At 41.3% G+C, this 16,591-nt stretch overlaps 1 protein-coding gene across 2 annotated transcripts; it reads right to left on the minus strand.

The window, feature by feature from the left end:
* Nucleotides 1-548: 548 nt before the first annotated feature.
* Nucleotides 549-16,558, minus strand: FBXW2 (F-box and WD repeat domain containing 2). 2 transcript variants are annotated; one of them, XM_006130750.5, is made up of 7 exons: nucleotides 16,324-16,558; nucleotides 13,146-13,655; nucleotides 12,730-12,924; nucleotides 9,253-9,386; nucleotides 8,225-8,311; nucleotides 7,288-7,457; nucleotides 549-1,106 (listed from the first exon to the last, which is right to left on the minus strand). In XM_006130750.5, exons 2-7 carry the CDS (start codon nucleotides 13,633-13,635, stop codon nucleotides 818-820), a joined length of 1,365 nt encoding a protein of 454 aa, XP_006130812.1. In that variant the 5' UTR covers nucleotides 13,636-13,655; nucleotides 16,324-16,558; the 3' UTR covers nucleotides 549-817. The 2 variants fall into 2 exon arrangements, with proteins under 2 accessions (XP_006130812.1, XP_006130813.1); XM_006130751.4 differs by having other exon boundaries at nucleotides 16,195-16,328.
* Nucleotides 16,559-16,591: the final 33 nt, after the last annotated feature.

Genomic DNA, 16,591 nt, shown 5'->3' on the forward strand with positions numbered 1-16,591 from the left:
CAAGAAATGGTCCAAAATATTTGTTCAATAACTGTGTAATTGCATACTAAACTTGAACGTTAGTTTTACTGTGTTCCAGAAGAGACTGTTCCAGCTCCACTCCAGCAGTGAATTGTGGAAAAACACTCCCTCAAAAATTATCCAAGTTCAAATCCTGCAGTTATATGTGCTGATTATGTTTATGATTTTGGCCCAGGGAAGGAAATATCACATCAGCACAGCTCTCTACTTAAAGCAGAACAAGCTATAGCTGTCATCAAGAAATATTCTGACAGAGGCAAAAGAACTTTACTGATCCCTTGACTTCAGGTGCCAAGAGTTTAAAGCTACAATTAGGAGACACCAAGTTCCTGAAGTGACTGATAGTTGAGGAAATCATGTAGTTGTGCACGGAGAGTATTCTGGTGCAGTTTTAATAGTGGGATTAGCACTTGCCACTATATGACTAAAATGCTATCGCAAGATAGTAGCTTCACTTTCCGTTTCAGCAAACGATATAGGGCAGATATCTTTCAGATCAAACACCATTTCATTTTACACTTAACTGATCCAAGTGATTTTAAAATTTTATAATCTATACTTTGTCAAGAAAATCCAAATAAGAGTACAGATGAAATTCAGTGGCAAATATTGTTAGCATGCTGTGCTGTGTTACGTCAAAACAAGCTCATCTCTCCCAAATGCCCTAGAAAACAAATGGTAAATGATTGTGCATTGCATGATGATACCATTAGGTGTGCAACTTTGGTTCATGCAAAATCTTCTTTCATGGACACGCTGCTTCCAGTCCCAGACTCATGAATAGCTTGCGACATCTTCAGCCATGTTCTTTCCACAATACTAAATGAATACTGTGGTCTGGCATACTGGTGGCAAAAACCAGACCCATGTCATTTTGGCCATCTAGTCCATTTAGCCAAGACATTTCTCCAGCCAAAAAGCTTGAACCTCTCTTTGACTTCCTATATTCCGGCAGGGGCCAGCGGCTAATCAGTTTTTCTGTCCTCAAGTCCATTATATACAAGTATTTGTTGTCAAACAGTAGGGCAAATATGTCTCCAAAGCCCAGCAAGGACAGGTTTGCAAAATCAGCAGGTTTGATGACCCTGAAAAACAAGAAAGTGTTTAAGGAAGAAGTAGATAGAGTTTCCCTAAAGATTTGCCAATCTGCCTTAATCCATTCCTGTAAGTCTAGTTCTGACTTTGTATTTAAGATTCCCCATTTCAAACTTTATGAGAGTAGATGAAAGTCTTCCTTTCAACAAAAAACAAGTCTTATAATAAGTTTCCACAAGAAAGGACTGCATTAAATCACTATAGTAGCACATGTGCCAAATTTGGGCACTTTCGGGTTTACAGAAAGCTTGCTATTCCTACAGAAATCAATTAAGGAATGTGAAGTTCTTGTACTTGAGTGTCATCTTCATTTTTAAGAAGGTACAAACCACTCAAGATAGCTGTATCTGAAAATAACTGAAGAAAGGCTGGTGTAAATCTAACCTAGAAATTAAATATTGTTTTGGCAAGATAAAATACAAGAATGTAATGCTCCCTTGTGACCACAACCAGAAATGCAGCTTTACTTACAAATATCTCATTTGAAATGTTAATTGTTTGCATTAATCTGTCTTTGTCAGGAAATAACTATTTTTCGCTTGCTGCAAGTATCTTAAAATAACTGTAGTTTTAAAAAGTACTTCCTTTCCTCTTCTTTTTGCACTTCACTTACCTTGTACAGGGAAATTAAATATATACACACCTTCACACCTTTAGTTACTTTGTTTAGGAGAAAGGAAGGATTTAGGTGTATTAACATGAGGTCTCATTATAAAACTTAGAAAGAATATAACACATGCTGCTGGAGCCAGTTCTATCCCCAGCCCTCAATCTAGAATTTATATTGTTAGAAATCTGTGTGATATTTTAAAATGCTCTTAGGTATTGGGAGGTAGAAAAGAGCGTATCTTGGAAATGAAATGTCATAGAATCATAGAGCTGGAAAAGACTTCAGAAGGTCATCAAATCCAGCCCCCTGCTTTAGGCAGGACCAATCCCAACTTACTCAACCCAGCCAGGGCTTTGTCAAGTTGTGACTTAAACACCTCTAGGGATGGAGACTCCACTACTTCCCTAGGCAACACATTCCAGTGCTTCACCACTCTCCTAGTGAAATAGTTTTTTCTAATATCCAACCTGGACCTCTCACACCGCAACTTGAGACCATTGCTCCTTGTTCTGCCATCTGTCACCACTGAGAATAGCCTTTCTCCACCCTCTTTGGAAGCTCCCTTCAGAAAGTTGCAGGCTGCTATCAAATCCCCCCTCACACTTTGCTTCTGCAGACTAAACAGACCCAAATCCCGCAGCCTCTCCTCATAGGTCATATGCTCCAGCCCCCTAATCATTTTGGTTGCCCTCCGCTGGACCCTCTCCAATGCATCCACATCCTTTTTGTAGTTGGGGGCCTAGAACTGGACACAATGCTCCAGATGTGGCCTCACCAGAGCCGAATAAAGGGGAATAATGACATCTCCGGATCTGCTGGCAATGCTCCTCTTAATGCAACCTAATATGCCATTAGCTTTCTTGGCTACAAGGGCACACTGTTGACTCTCATCCAGCTTATCATCCACTGTAACCCCCAGGTCCTTTTCTGCAGAACTACTACTTAGCTGGTTGGTCCTCAGCCTGTAACAATGCTTGGGATTCTCCCGTCCCAAGTGCAGGACTCTGCACTTGTCCTTGTTGAACCTCATCAGATTTCTTGTGGCCCAATCCTCCAATTTGTCTAAGTCACTCTGGACCCTATCTCTGCCCTCAAGCGTATCTACCTCTCCTCCTCGCTTAGTGTCATCTAAAAACTTGCTGAGGGTACAATCCATCCCCTCATCCAGGTCATTAATAAAGATATTGAACAAAACTGGTCCTAGAACCGAACCTTGGGGCACTCCGCTAGAAACCGACCACCATGCTGACATCGAGCCATTGATCACTAGCCGCTGGGCCCGGCCTTCTAGCCAGCTTTCTATCCATCTTACCATCCATTTATCCAATCCATAGTCCCTTAAGTTGCTGGCAAGAATATTGTGGGAGACTATCAAAAGCCTCGCTAAAGTCAAAGTATATCACATCCAACGACTTTCCCACGTCCACAGAGCCAGTTACCTCATCATAGAAACTAATCAGATTGGTCAGGCACGACTTGCCCTTTGTGAATCCATGCTGACTATTCCTAATCACATTCCTCTCTTCCAAGTGCCTCAAAATGGATTCCTTAAGGATCCCTTCCATGATTTTTCCAGGAACCGAGGTAAGACTGACCGGCCTATAGTTCCCTGGATCGTCCTCCTTCCCTTTTTTGAAGATGGTCACTACATTTGCCTTTTTCCAATCATCCAGGACCTCTCCTGATCTCCATGACTTTTCAAAAATAATGGCCAAAGGCTACTCAATGACATTTGCCAACTCCCTCAGTATCCTCGGATGCATTAAGTCTGGACCCATGGATTTGTGTATGTTTAGCTTCTCTAAATAGTTTCTAACCTGTTCTTTCCCCACCAAGGGCTGTCGATTTTCATCCCATCTTGCGTCACTTAGCGCATTAGTCTGAGAGCAGACCTTGTCCACGAATACAGAAACAAAGAAAGCATTGAGTAATTCAGCTTCCCCTACATCATCTGTCACTAGGTTACCTTCTTTATCCAGTAGGGGCCCCACACCCTCTCTGATCACCTTCTTCTTGTTAACATGCCTGTAGAAACCTTTCTTGTTATCCTTCACATCCTTTGCCAGTCGCAATTCCACTTGCGCTTTTGCCTTCCTGATAACCCACCAGCATTCTCAAGCTATACATTTAAACCCCTCCCTGGACATTTGTCCAAGTTTCCACTTTTTGTAAGCTTCCTTTTTGTGCTTAAGATCACCAAGGATTTCCCCTGTAAGCCAATCCGGTCTCCTACCATGTTTGCCTCTCTTGCTACGCATCGGGGTGGTTTCTTTCTGTGCCTTCAATAAGGCTTCTTTAAAATACTGCCAGCTGTCCTGGACTCCTTTCCCTTCATGTTAGCATCCCAGGGGATTCTACCCATCAGGTCTCTGAAGGAGTCAAAATCTACTTTTCTGAAGTCCAAGGTACGTATTTTACTACTCTCTTTTCTTCCTTTGGTCAGGATCCTGAAATCTACCATCTCATGATCCCTGCTTCCCAGGTTGTCACCCACCTCTACTTCCCCTACTAGTTCCTCCCTGTTTGTGAGCAGAAGGTCAAGGTGTGCACGGCCCCTGGTTGGAGCCTTCAGCACTTGTACCAAGAAGTTATCCCCAACATTCTCCAAAAACTTCCTGGATTGCCTGTGTACTGCCATATTGGTTTCCCAACAGGTGTCAGGGTGATTAAATTCCCCCACAAGAACCAAGGCCTGCAATCTGGAAGCTTCTCTCAGTTGTCCAAAGAAAGCCTCATCTACCTCATCCACCTGCTTCGGTGGCTGTAGTAGAGATCAACCACAGCATCACTGATGTTGTTTGCACCTCTAAACTTAACCAATAGACTCTGAACAGGTTTTTCCCCCCGTCTATATATTGAAGTTCAGAGCAATCGTAGTGCTCTCTTACTTATAGTGCAACTCTTCCTCCTTTTCTCCCCTGCCTGTTCTTCCTGAACAGTCTATACCCTTCCATGACAGCATTCCAGTCATGTGAGTCATCCCACCAAGTCTCTGTTATCCCAATTAAATCATATTTCTTGGACTCGGCCACGGCCTCCAGTTCTTCCTATTTGTTGTCCAGGCTTCTCGCATTAGTGTACAAACACCTCAGATAACCAGTTGATCGCCCTATCTTCTCCATTCGAATCAGGGGTCCTCCTTTCTTGCTCGTTCCTCTTTGCATTTCTTCCCGGTATCCAACTTTCCCACTCCCCTCAGGGTTTTGGTCACCATCCCTGAACGAACCTAGTTTAAAGCCCTCCTCACTAGGTTTGCAAGCCTGTCCGCGAAGATGGTCTTTCCCCTCTTGGTTATGTGGATCCCATCTTTTCCTAACAATCCTTGTGCCCAGAACAGAGTCCCATGGTTGAAGAAACCAAAGCCCTCTCTGCGATACCACCTGCACAACCACGCATTTACTTCCTTAATTTGACAGTCCCTGCCCAGTCCTTTCTCTTCAACAGGAAAGATGGACGAGAACACCACTTGCACGCCGAATTCTTGGATCCTTCTTCCCAGCGCTACATAATCCGCAGTAACCGCTCAAGGTCATTCTTGGCCGTATCATTAGTTCCCATGTGGCAAAGCAGGAAGGGGTAGTGATCCGAAGGTTTGATCAGTTTGGTAAGCCTCTCAGTCACATCCTGAATTCGAGCTCCCGGTAAGTAGCACACCTCTCGAGATTCCAGGTCCAGACGGCAGCTGGATGACTCAGTCCCTCTTAGGAGGGAGTCCCCAACCACCACCACCCGTCATCTACATATAGCGTAACCAGAGTAGTGTTTCAATCGTATTACCACGGAAGAGTCAAGTATCCTTATTAACACAGAGTCACTTAAGTGTTCCCCTGCAACACTGCAACTCAGATTTTTTCTAATATAGGAAACCAGAGAGGCACAAGTCAAAAACAAGGATTCTAGCTTCCATCCAAGCTCAAAAAAATAGAACTGCTTTAACAGAAAGATGAACTTTTAGGTTAATAATCCAATATGACTATTGTTTTACACCTGTGGTCCCTAGCAATAGTCAAGGCCTTAATGTACTGGTCTCCATCCAGAGAGAGATTCCTTAACTCCATGTTTGCACCACGTGCTAGTACAAAGCTGTTTGTTTAATTTTGGATGAGATTAGTCTAGAGGAGCTTAGCTAAAGAGGCAAGGGGAAAGGGTTCCCCTGCATTATAATGACAGGCAAAGGAGAAGGTAGAAGATGAGGGAGCAAGGAGGCCAGGTAGAGTGAGACTGAAAATAAATGGCAGGATATTGGAACAACAATCAGCACAGGGAAGGGTGTGTACAGAATAAACTAAAAAGTAATCAAGCAGTGATGTAATTTGGGGAAGAAAACAACATTTGCTAGAGTCAGCACATGCTTAATCTTCAAAACAAACACACAGAGTTGTCCTAAATAGGAATCTCAAACTGAGTGCTTATTCTCAATTGACAATTTGAAAGGAGGATAAGATTTCCAAAAGCTGACCAGTACTTTGGGTCCAGATTCTCAAAAGATGCTTAACTGCCAAATGATTTCAACATAAGGTAGACAACTACATACCCAAGGATCTGGGCCTTGAAGCCTAAGTCTCCTTGAAAGTCAGTGGGACTAGGGCACTTCTGAAAATATTCCCTCGTAGGAGCACTTGATAATCGTACACTTATATGGAGTCTCCCCTTTTTGGAGTCTGGACATTGTCTCAAAGACCTGACTACCTGCATTCTGCTTCAAAGAGACTTTAACACAAGACTTCAAAGAGAAGCCTCTGAACTGTCATTCATGCTTAAATTTGACACTTTACAAATGGGCCTTAACAAAGATGCTAATTACCTTACCCATCACAAAGATAGCTTCCCCAATTATCACCTCTAATGTCATTATCTCATAGACATTAACCTCCCCCACTCATCCCCGCCCTGTTCTAAAATCTGATTTGTCTCTTTTATGTGTGTTCACTTTTTTTGATTGTATCCCTTTGGTATATATGGTCATGCCAATTTTCTTCCACAATTTGATCTGAGGAAGTGGGTCTGGCCCATGAAATCTCATCACCTAATAAACCATCTTGTTAGTCTTAGAAGTGCTGCACAGTCCTGACTTTTGTTTCACCAGAGAGTTGGTCCTTATGCTGTCTTGTCCCATCAAATGGCTCTGTGGTGTGATCAGTGGGCCAACAGAGAGCAATGAGAGATTCTCCCTCCAAAACCAAGCTTCATGCCTCTGCTGGTTCTTATTTACACAACTGCAGTAAGCAGGATCAGCAATTTAGACTGAAAAGTTGCAATATAGATTATTCCTATCAGAGACAAAAGAGTACTAGACCCTGGGGCAAGATAAAACTAGCATAACATTTGATTGTGTAACAACTGACACAATAAAGCCCAATAAGTTCAACGAGGATGAAAGTGGGTAAATTAAATCAAAGTACATGTTTACAGTATTTTCATATCAAAGTTGTATGTGATTTGCAACCACTGTGTTCTGACATTTTCAGAAAGTCTACCATAGTGGGTTTGAACCAGATTGTTTTCTTCAATTTCAACAATAAAGCTTCACGTGCACATTAGTCTCAAACTGAAAGATTTACCTGAGAATATTGTAGCTGGCAAAGTCCCACTGGTACAATCCTAGAGCTGAACTGCACACTATATATTTACCATCAAAGTGCAGTCTGGGCTGCAGCGAGATGCTGCGATCTTCAGATACAGACAGGGTTTTTAAGCATTTACAGTTTATTTCTCTTCCAATAGGCCAAATCTACAATTTAAAAAAAAAATCCATTGTTAAGCAGCTCAAACTGTAAATTGATACATGAACATAGAGCAAGCAATTGCTTTGCACTTATTTATAGGGTGGTGTCTTTAGATAAGCTATAAAATTTCTGGAAGTGGAGTTCATGACTCCAAAAAGAATGTAGTGGTTCTCAAGTTCTCCTTCCTTTCGGTCTACAGAAGAACAACAGTACTGATAGCGCATGTCTTGACTTAAGCCTGAAGGGTTCTATTGAAGGGGCTCTAGTGTCTTGCATACAGATTAAATGAACAAGAAAACAGACTAGGTATAGCAACAACAAATATTTCACCTAAAGCTTTTACTAGTCCTCTTAACTGTTTTAACTAACTATCTGATTGGGTAGAGAAAGTTAACTCCCAACAAGCACATTTCTTAAGTGCGCAGCTCTAAACTACTTATTAAAATCACAACTCCTCCTCCCAATCTTCACACAACTCCACTGAAGAAAAGTTTGCAACAAGAGTACACTTGAGAGAGTAAGTTTGGCCTTACTACAAACCCAGAGCTACCTATTTAATGCACACAGCCATCTGGTACTCGGTCTTAAAATACAAAGAAAAGCAGAGACCAGTACCAGCTTTCAAAAAGCCATTTGTCTTATATACAACTCTTCATTTACAATTTTCCCCCACAGCCTATGTGTTTTTATAAACGCCACTGCATGCCCTAAATGCAGACAGTATTTTACTTCTCCGCACTGTGGTACACATTTAAACAGACATAGTACATACCTTGATTTCATACTTATCTGCACTTAAAAGAATGTAATCTCCAGGACTATGCATAAGAGATTTAACTTTACACTTCTGCAAAACCACCTGCAATTGAAGAAACGGATAAATAGATCTAAAGTTCACTAAGCAGATTTTCTATTTTGAAAAATGTTAAAACTACCTATTCAAATGTAATGAAAAATTTGTTCTGGCTTTTTGACAATTTGAGTAATGATGGTTTAAATATATTTGCAATTTGGCTATGATTGTGCCTTTGGGGCACAGGTTTTTTCAAGGAAAAATACTTTATCAAAAAGAACTCCAAACAATTAAGACTTTGTGTTCCCACTGCTGACAACTCACTGTGATAGAAATCCCCTCTCATGTTAAACAGGACTCTAGAATTCCTCTGACCAATTAAGAGCTAAGTATTCCAGTTTCCTCATTTGAGAAATCTTTGCCACCTTTATTCTGACTACACTTTACAGACAAGCAGCACTTTTTTAATTGTATTTATGCCTTTCAAAGAAGCTTGGTTTCAGTACAATCACACTCATTCCTGGAATAAAACATTGAATGCTAAGCACCACATTCACTTTGTTATAGGAACTATTTCATGTAAGCAGATGCAAAGTTTTCACTACAGCTTCTGTGAGTCTCTCTTCTGTGAAATATAGCTGTAGCTGTGTTGGCTCCAGGAGATTAGAGAAAGTAGATAGGTGAGGTAATAAGACCTGAAGACCTTTGTGGGTCAAAAGCCCGTCTCTCTCACCAGCAGAAGTAGGTCCAATAAAAGATATTACCTCACCTATCTTGTCTCTCTTCTTTCAAAAGATTATTTTTTTAATCTTAACAGTAATTTTCTTTGATGAATTGTAACTGACAATCCCTGTGTCAACTGCTTATCTCTAATGGCTACTGACAGTCCACCCCCTGAATGGCTGCAAGAGAAGGCATACTACACTTGAGGAGACATGCAATGTGTGTAAAACACACTCCAGTATTATCTTCCAAAGCAAGATTTGACTACATCAATACAACCCTACCTTAGTGACCCATTCAGTGTGTCCAGTAAGTGTATTCAGGCACATTCCTGTTGACAAGGCCCACACTTTCACAGTGAAGTCTGCAGAACCACTGACAAGAACATCAAGTTCATCGTTGTAGTCCACACTAAAAACTATAAGCAAAAAGGATTTTAAATAAGTAGCACCACCTCATGTATCCTCATTAAAATGGCAACCCTAATAACATCAATCTTCAACGGTTTTAATGGTTCAAACTAGGGCTGTCAAGTAATTTTAAGAAATTCCATGATTAATCACATTGGTAATAACAGAATACCATTTATTTCAATATTTTTTGAATATTTTCGACATTTTCAAATATAATTTTAATTACAACAAACCAGTGTACAATGCTCACTTTATACTTAATTTTGATTACAATTAATTGCACTGTAAAAAAAAAAAAAAAAAAGCAGTATTTTTTTAACAAGCATCATCATTTGTTAACAGTAACAAATCACTGGGACCAGATGGTATTTACCCATGGGTTCTGAAAGAACTCAAACATGAAACTGTGGAACTATTAACTGTGGTTTGTAACCTATCCTTTAAATCAGCTTCTGTACCAAAGGACAGGAAGACAGCTAACATAACGCCAATATTTTAAAAGGGCTCTAGAGACGATCCTGGCAATTACAGACCAGTAAGTCTAACGTCAGTACCAGACAAATTAGTTAAAACAATAGTAAAATAAAATTGTCAGACATGCAGAAGAACATAATTTGTTGGGCAAAAATCAACATGGTTTCTGTAAAGGAAAATCATGCCTAACTAATCTATTAGAGTTCTCTGAAGGGGTTAACAAACATGTGGACAAGGGGGATCCAGTAGATATAGACTACTTAGATATCTAGAAAGCCTTTGACAAGGTCCCTCACCAAAAGCTCTTGTGTAAATTAGGTTGTCATTGGATAAGAGGGAAGATCCTTTCGTGGATTGAGAACTGGTTAAAAGACAGGAAACAAAGGGTAGGAATAAATGGCCAATTTTCAGAACGGAGAGGTGTAACTAGTGGTGTTCCCCAAGGGTCAGTCCTAGGATCAATCCTATTCAACTTATTCATAAACTATCTAGAGAAAGGGGTAAGCAGTGAGGTGGCAAAATTTGTGGACAATACTAAACTGTTGAAGATAGTAAAGTCCAAAGCAGACTGTGAAGAACTTCAAAAAGATCTCAAACACAGCGATTGGGCAAAATGGCAGATGAAATTTAATGTTGATAAGTGTAAAGTAATGCACATTGGCAAAAATAACCCCAACTATACATACAATATGATGGAGGCTAATTTAGCTACAACGAATCAGGAAAGAGATCTTGGAGTTATCATGGATAGTTCTCTGAAAACCTCCACATAGTGTGCAGCGGCAGTCAAAAAAGCAAATAGGATGCTATGAATCATTAAAAAAGGGATAGAAAACAAGATGAAGAATATCTTACTGCCCCTATACCAAACTATAGTACGCCCACATCTTGAATACTGTGTAAGATGTGGTCTCCTCACCTCAAAAAAGACATTTTGGCATTAGAAAAGGTTCAGAAAAGAGCAACTAAAATGATTAGGGGTTTGGAACAGGTCCCATATGAGGTGAGGCTAAAGAACCTGGCACTTTTTCAGTTTAGAAAAGAGGAGACTGAGGGGAGATATGATAAGAGAGATATAAAATCATGAGTGGTGTGGAGAGGGTGAATAAAGAAAAGTTATGTACTTGTTCCCATAATATAAGAACTAGAGGACACCAAATGAAATTAATGGGTAGCAGGTTTAAAACTAATAAAAGAAAGTTCTTCTTCACATAGCGCACAGTCAACCTGTGGTACTCCTTGCCAGAGGAGGCTGTTAAGGCTCAGACTATAACAGAGTTTAAAAAAGAGCTAGATAAAATTCATGGAGGTTAGGTCCATAAAAGGCTATTAGCCAGGGGGTAAGGAATGGTGCCCCTGGCCTCTGTTTGTCACAGGCTGGAGAAGGATGGCAGGAGACAAATTGCTTGATCATTGTCTTCGGTCCACAACTCTGGGGCACCTGGCAGTGGTCACTGTTGGCAGACAGGATATTGGGCTAGAAGGAGCTTTGGTCTGACCCAGTAGGCCATTCTTATGTTATGTTCAGTGTGGAATCATGTCCTCTGGAATGGTGGCTGAAGCATGAAGGGCACACAAAGTGAGGAGCACATCTGGCATGTAAATTCCTTACAACGCCAGCTACAAAAGTGCCATGTAAGCACTCTGTTTTCACTGTCAGGTGACACTGTAAATAAGAAGGGGGTAGCACTCTCTTGCATAAATGCCATTAGCCACAAGTTTGTTTTTAAATTGCTATTAATCTGAGTTAATTAACTCGCATGATTGATCAACAGCTCTAGTTCAAACAGATAAATGGTAACTTTAAAATCAGGAATATTATTTCCAACTCTTAAAGCTTAGATCCCAAGGCTAATGGTAGTTCTCTATGAAATTAGCACAGTATCTCAATTAATAAGGGTTGTTTTTTGACTGGTGTTTGAATTTAAAACCTAATTATTTAAGCCAGCCCCCATTGTAGGTATTCCAGAAGTAATTCTGTTTTAAATAACCTTGTTCTGAAAACCTATTTAAAGCCTCTGCTGGGCAGCCTCCTGTCCTTGGTGCAAAATGAATTTGTAAGTGTGTATGTTTATATAGCAGAATTAATACATTCCAGATACTCTTCCATCTCAAATGGGCAAACTGTGGACCTAGCGACTAGTCCAGTTAACCAAGCTGAACAGGAGGTAGACTTGGAAGAGGGTTCTAAAGCGGGAATTCTCCCTCCATGTGGATCTGCAGCTGCTACTGCAGCCTGTTACATCAGCTGTAACCTTCTCCAGACAAAAAAAGATATGAAGAGATTACCTGGGATGGCAAGTTCAGATCCACTGGCTCAACCTCAGCCTTCCTCCAAAACCCTGCTCTGGCGAATTATGCTCCAGACACAAAGCAGACCAAGAATTATTAGGGATGTAAGCAACTAGTCGAGTAGTTGAGTCACTACTTGACTACGCGCTCCCCCCCGGCTGTCCCTGTATCAGAGCCACCCAGGCTCTTACTGCATTTAACAAGCAGTGCCGCCCCCAGGAGCTAACCCCCTTATCAACTAATCGAGCAGTCGATGGAAATTCCATCAACTACTCAATTAGCTTATTAATCATTATTTAACATTCCTAAGAATTATATCACTCCTCCCCGCAAACCAGGGTGCACCTAAGTCTCTAGGCCTTACTCCAAAGCGTAGGTAGAGCCAGTGGGCCTATTTTGCAGATTTTTTTTTTCTGGAAAGTTCCCCACCAAAATAACGAGAAACATGATTCCTGACATGAAACTCACAGCAGAAATTCACTGCTGTACAGTGGTCCAATTCCAATCTCCATTTCTAATTTGATCAGGACGAATTCACAATTTTACTGGCGGACTTAAACGTTGAATAAGAGCTCAGCATACCTGCACCTGTATGCCCTCTGAAATGTTGGATCTTGGTCCCGGAGCTCCATTCCCAGCAGGCTACCGTGTTATCAAAGGATCCTGTTACAAGCTTTTGTTCATCAAACTTCACTGTAGCACAAGTGTGTGTCTGGATACCATATATGCACTGCCCTGTGCTTACATCCCACAGCTTTGCAGACAAGTCATCTGAACCTACAGTTTAAAAACAAGACAGCTGAGCACAGTATAGTGACACAAATTCCCAGAGTTACACTGAGGTTTTCCACATTCGTCTTAAATTAAGTATTTCCTCTTGACTCATGCAGGGTGAGACTTATTTAAACTAGATTAAAAACTCTATTTATTACCAAAAAATGGTAAAACTCAAAGATGTGAAATCTTTAAACATTATAATAGGCTACTGGCCTTCCTACCTGTACAGAGAAGTCCATCTTTATAGTAAAGTGCATATACTCTGGCACTGTGTCCAATTAATGAGGATGTCTCAAAGGCTTCATGGTCTCTCAGTTGCTTCATTCTTAAAATAGCCTTCAAGTAAACCTTCTTCCAATGCAGAGGGTTCTGAACAGAATCATCTATCTGCCAACCCAAGTTCTTACAAGCAGTTTGCCACACCTCTGTGCAGGCACTTATGACCTTATTCCACTGCTTTGACACGAGGCAACATGTGAGTAAGGTCTGAGGATCAAGCCATTTTAACAAATAAAAACTGAGTTCCAGTGGAAGGAGTTTGAGGAAGTCCCGCTTAAGGAGAATCTCTAGGTTATTGGAGAGGTGCCTGAGCTGGACTGCTCCACTCAAGCTAATCAGGTTATCCAGAGTTTCATTTTTCTGCAGTTCCGTCAGAGAAAGAAATGTAACAGAAATGTTATCAAGCCATGCTTCAAAGTCCTTTTTCTCCATAAGGTTATGGAAAAATTTACCTGTGGTACATCAAAATATTGTGTTAGTTCTGTTCAAAAAGAAAATGTATACATTTTTCATCTTTAATCATGATTTTTTGGCACACTCAGCCTCACACATTGATAAAGTAAGTCAGTGTAGAAAAAGTACTTTCATTCATTCAATAAATATAGAGTAAGTACAAAGGAGATTCAGTGGTCTTCGGAAATGTATTTGGCCAGAGTAAGTTAATGTTTCTTTTATTAAGGACTAGTGTCATGTTTTCAGGAGAATGGTGGTTTAAATCCTTTTTAGTCCCTGTTGAGTACAGGCTTCATTACCTTTACCTCTCTTTGGGTAAAGTCATGCTTTTTAGCTACCTTAGGACTGGATCTCCAGATAGCAGCCACACTATCTCCCAATGTGTTAATGCAACAACCCCATGGGGGTTTGACATTTGTAAGATCTGTCACTCCAGGAACATTGGACAGCAGCTAATTAAAGTGAATCCCTAAACCAGCCCGCATGTGGCCCGCGGACCGTTTGTTTGCGACCTGCGGCGTAGTTTGGGTTCAGACAGGGCTCAACATGCGGACCACAGGTGGGAGCCAAAACAAAAAAGGAGTCAATATAATGGTCTTCTGTTGATATGTGCTTTAGTAGTTAAATTCCTGGACTGTCCTTGCTCATTAAAAGTGCTGTCATATGGGTGGAAATTGGATAAATATTGCATATTATTGCAATACTGCATTTTATATCAGCAGAACTGACTTAAGTGGGGCCTGTGTGTTGTGCAGACTTGCCTTAATGTTTGTATTCATGCCCATCAGCGTGAAAGAAGGTATTTGCATATATTTGGATATATTTTTGCATGTATATGCAACCACATATAAGTTGTGGCCCTTAGCATGTACTGTATCATTGTGGCCCCCCGGGGCTTCCAAAGTTGAGTAGCCCTGCCCTAAACTCTTTATTCAAAACACTTATTCAGGAAAGGATAAAAAGCACACAGACCATAAAGTAAAATCAATAAATATCTATATGTATGTTCTTTCTTACCTACCCTATAATCCTTTCCTTGACAACTTTGGCGAAAGTTACCTAAATCAGGTCCCTCCATCTTTGGGTTGGTGAAATCTCAGTTCCTCCTTTCAGTTTGCGAGTCTTTGTATTCCTGTCAGCTCTCACTGATGTTCCCTAGCAATTCACTCAACAAACTCCCTTTTATAGGCCTGGGGTTCTGCAATGATTTAGTATCCTCCTTTAATCCTAGTTTTAGCATGAGGAAGAATAAAGCATTCTAGCAGGGATGGAGCCATGTAAATAGCTTCTTCCCAATTAATGGCTCAGTCACTGTTATCTTAACCTCTTCTGAATCTGTTTACTTCAAGTGTCTCCACCATTCTTTCTTTACCTAGGAGTTTCTCTTTTACAGCTTCCTCTGATTTAACTCTATGCATTCAGGCAGGCTAATAACACACTGAAACAGAAGTACATAAGATTTTATGCACAGATTCTTATAGGGTTAGACAAATAAGCAACACTTCAAACTGAGGTCACTAAAATCACCACGAGTTACTTTCAAAAAGTGTCTCACTATCCACTTGTACTGTTTAATCTATTAGACAGCTGGAGCTTGTTTGAGAAATCAAAATCCCATGTATTAAGACTGCAAGACTCTGGAAAAAATGTGTCTCTAAGAGCAAAATAAGGTAAGTATCCTAAAAGCATTGCAAGGAAGAAGGGAAAGAACAGTCATGAAGGACAGACCCTAAATGATCCAGACACTTTCTAGCCATAGGAAATTGCTCTATGCCAGGAAATTGTAGCTTTTCTGCATTAGAGCTACAAACAGTAGATGTTATTGTATAGACAGTTTTAGCTTTTAATACCTGTGTAAGTCTATCTGTTCAGTCAACACCTTAGTTTCCTCTACTGACAGCACTGGTGTTTGAGAATACTTCATATTTTCCAAACATAAACATTACTAAAAGAACAGCAGATCTATAGGAAGAGCAACTTGTTTTACAAGCACATTCACCTACAGATACCAAAAATTTACTTTCCTCAAGATTAGTAACGGCTTCGAAATTAATAAAAAGTTTTATGGGAAGACAGCTGACATGACTACAGTTTACTATGAGTTTTGTTAATTTCTCATAGCTACTCCCACTTTGCACTCTGGTGAAGAGTTTTCCGTGAAAAGCATGTAGCAAGTGCTTAAAATCTCTGATCCTTGTTTGGTGTACACACAAAAATCTAGAGCTAGTTAATTACATGGCCTAAGGAATGGAATTCAATTTTATTGGGTTTTAACCAAAATCTGTTTCAGTTTCTGAGTAATTATTCTAATTATTTTGGGTAGGAAAACAAAAGCTTAACATCCAGTTGACCCACCCATCGCTTGTGTCTGCAAATTTTGCAGAAATTTGTTCTGAGTTTTCCAGCACTTGTTTCATTACTGATTTGGGCCAAGCAGCTAACTGGACAGTCTGTTGTTCCTAGTCCCAGCGGTAGTAACGTGTTAAGGGTTCAGTTGGCCACGTACAGAGCAGACCCACTAATCAGTTGCTTACTCACGAGCAGCTCCCCCAGCGTGGCTAAAGACGTTACAGCCTGGCGCGGCACCAACTGCGGGGCAGGTCCTGGCAGCGACAGCCGGCTGCTCACGGGCCCAGGGCGGTGGTCCTACGTCCCGGCGTCACTCACCTCAGGTAGGCGTCGGGCGCGGGGCACCTCTCGGCAGGTGGCATCTCGCTGGGCCCCCCGGAGCGCGCCCGGGAGCGGGCTCGCGCTGCAGCCATGTCTCCCGCCGCCACGCAAGCGCGCACAGACGGTCGCTGCCCCGCCGCGCGTCACCGGAGCCTGCGGGACAAGCTGGCTCCAGCCCCGTCCCTCTGCCCGGGCTCGGCCCCACTGCCACCGAAGCCCACGGCAGCCACTGCCTGGAGCCACAGCTTCCGGCGCGCACAGCAAC

This window comes from Pelodiscus sinensis, chromosome 23 (assembly GCF_052426305.1).
Source record: "Pelodiscus sinensis isolate ZL-2025 chromosome 23, ASM5242630v1, whole genome shotgun sequence".
NCBI lineage: Eukaryota > Metazoa > Chordata > Testudines > Trionychidae > Pelodiscus > Pelodiscus sinensis.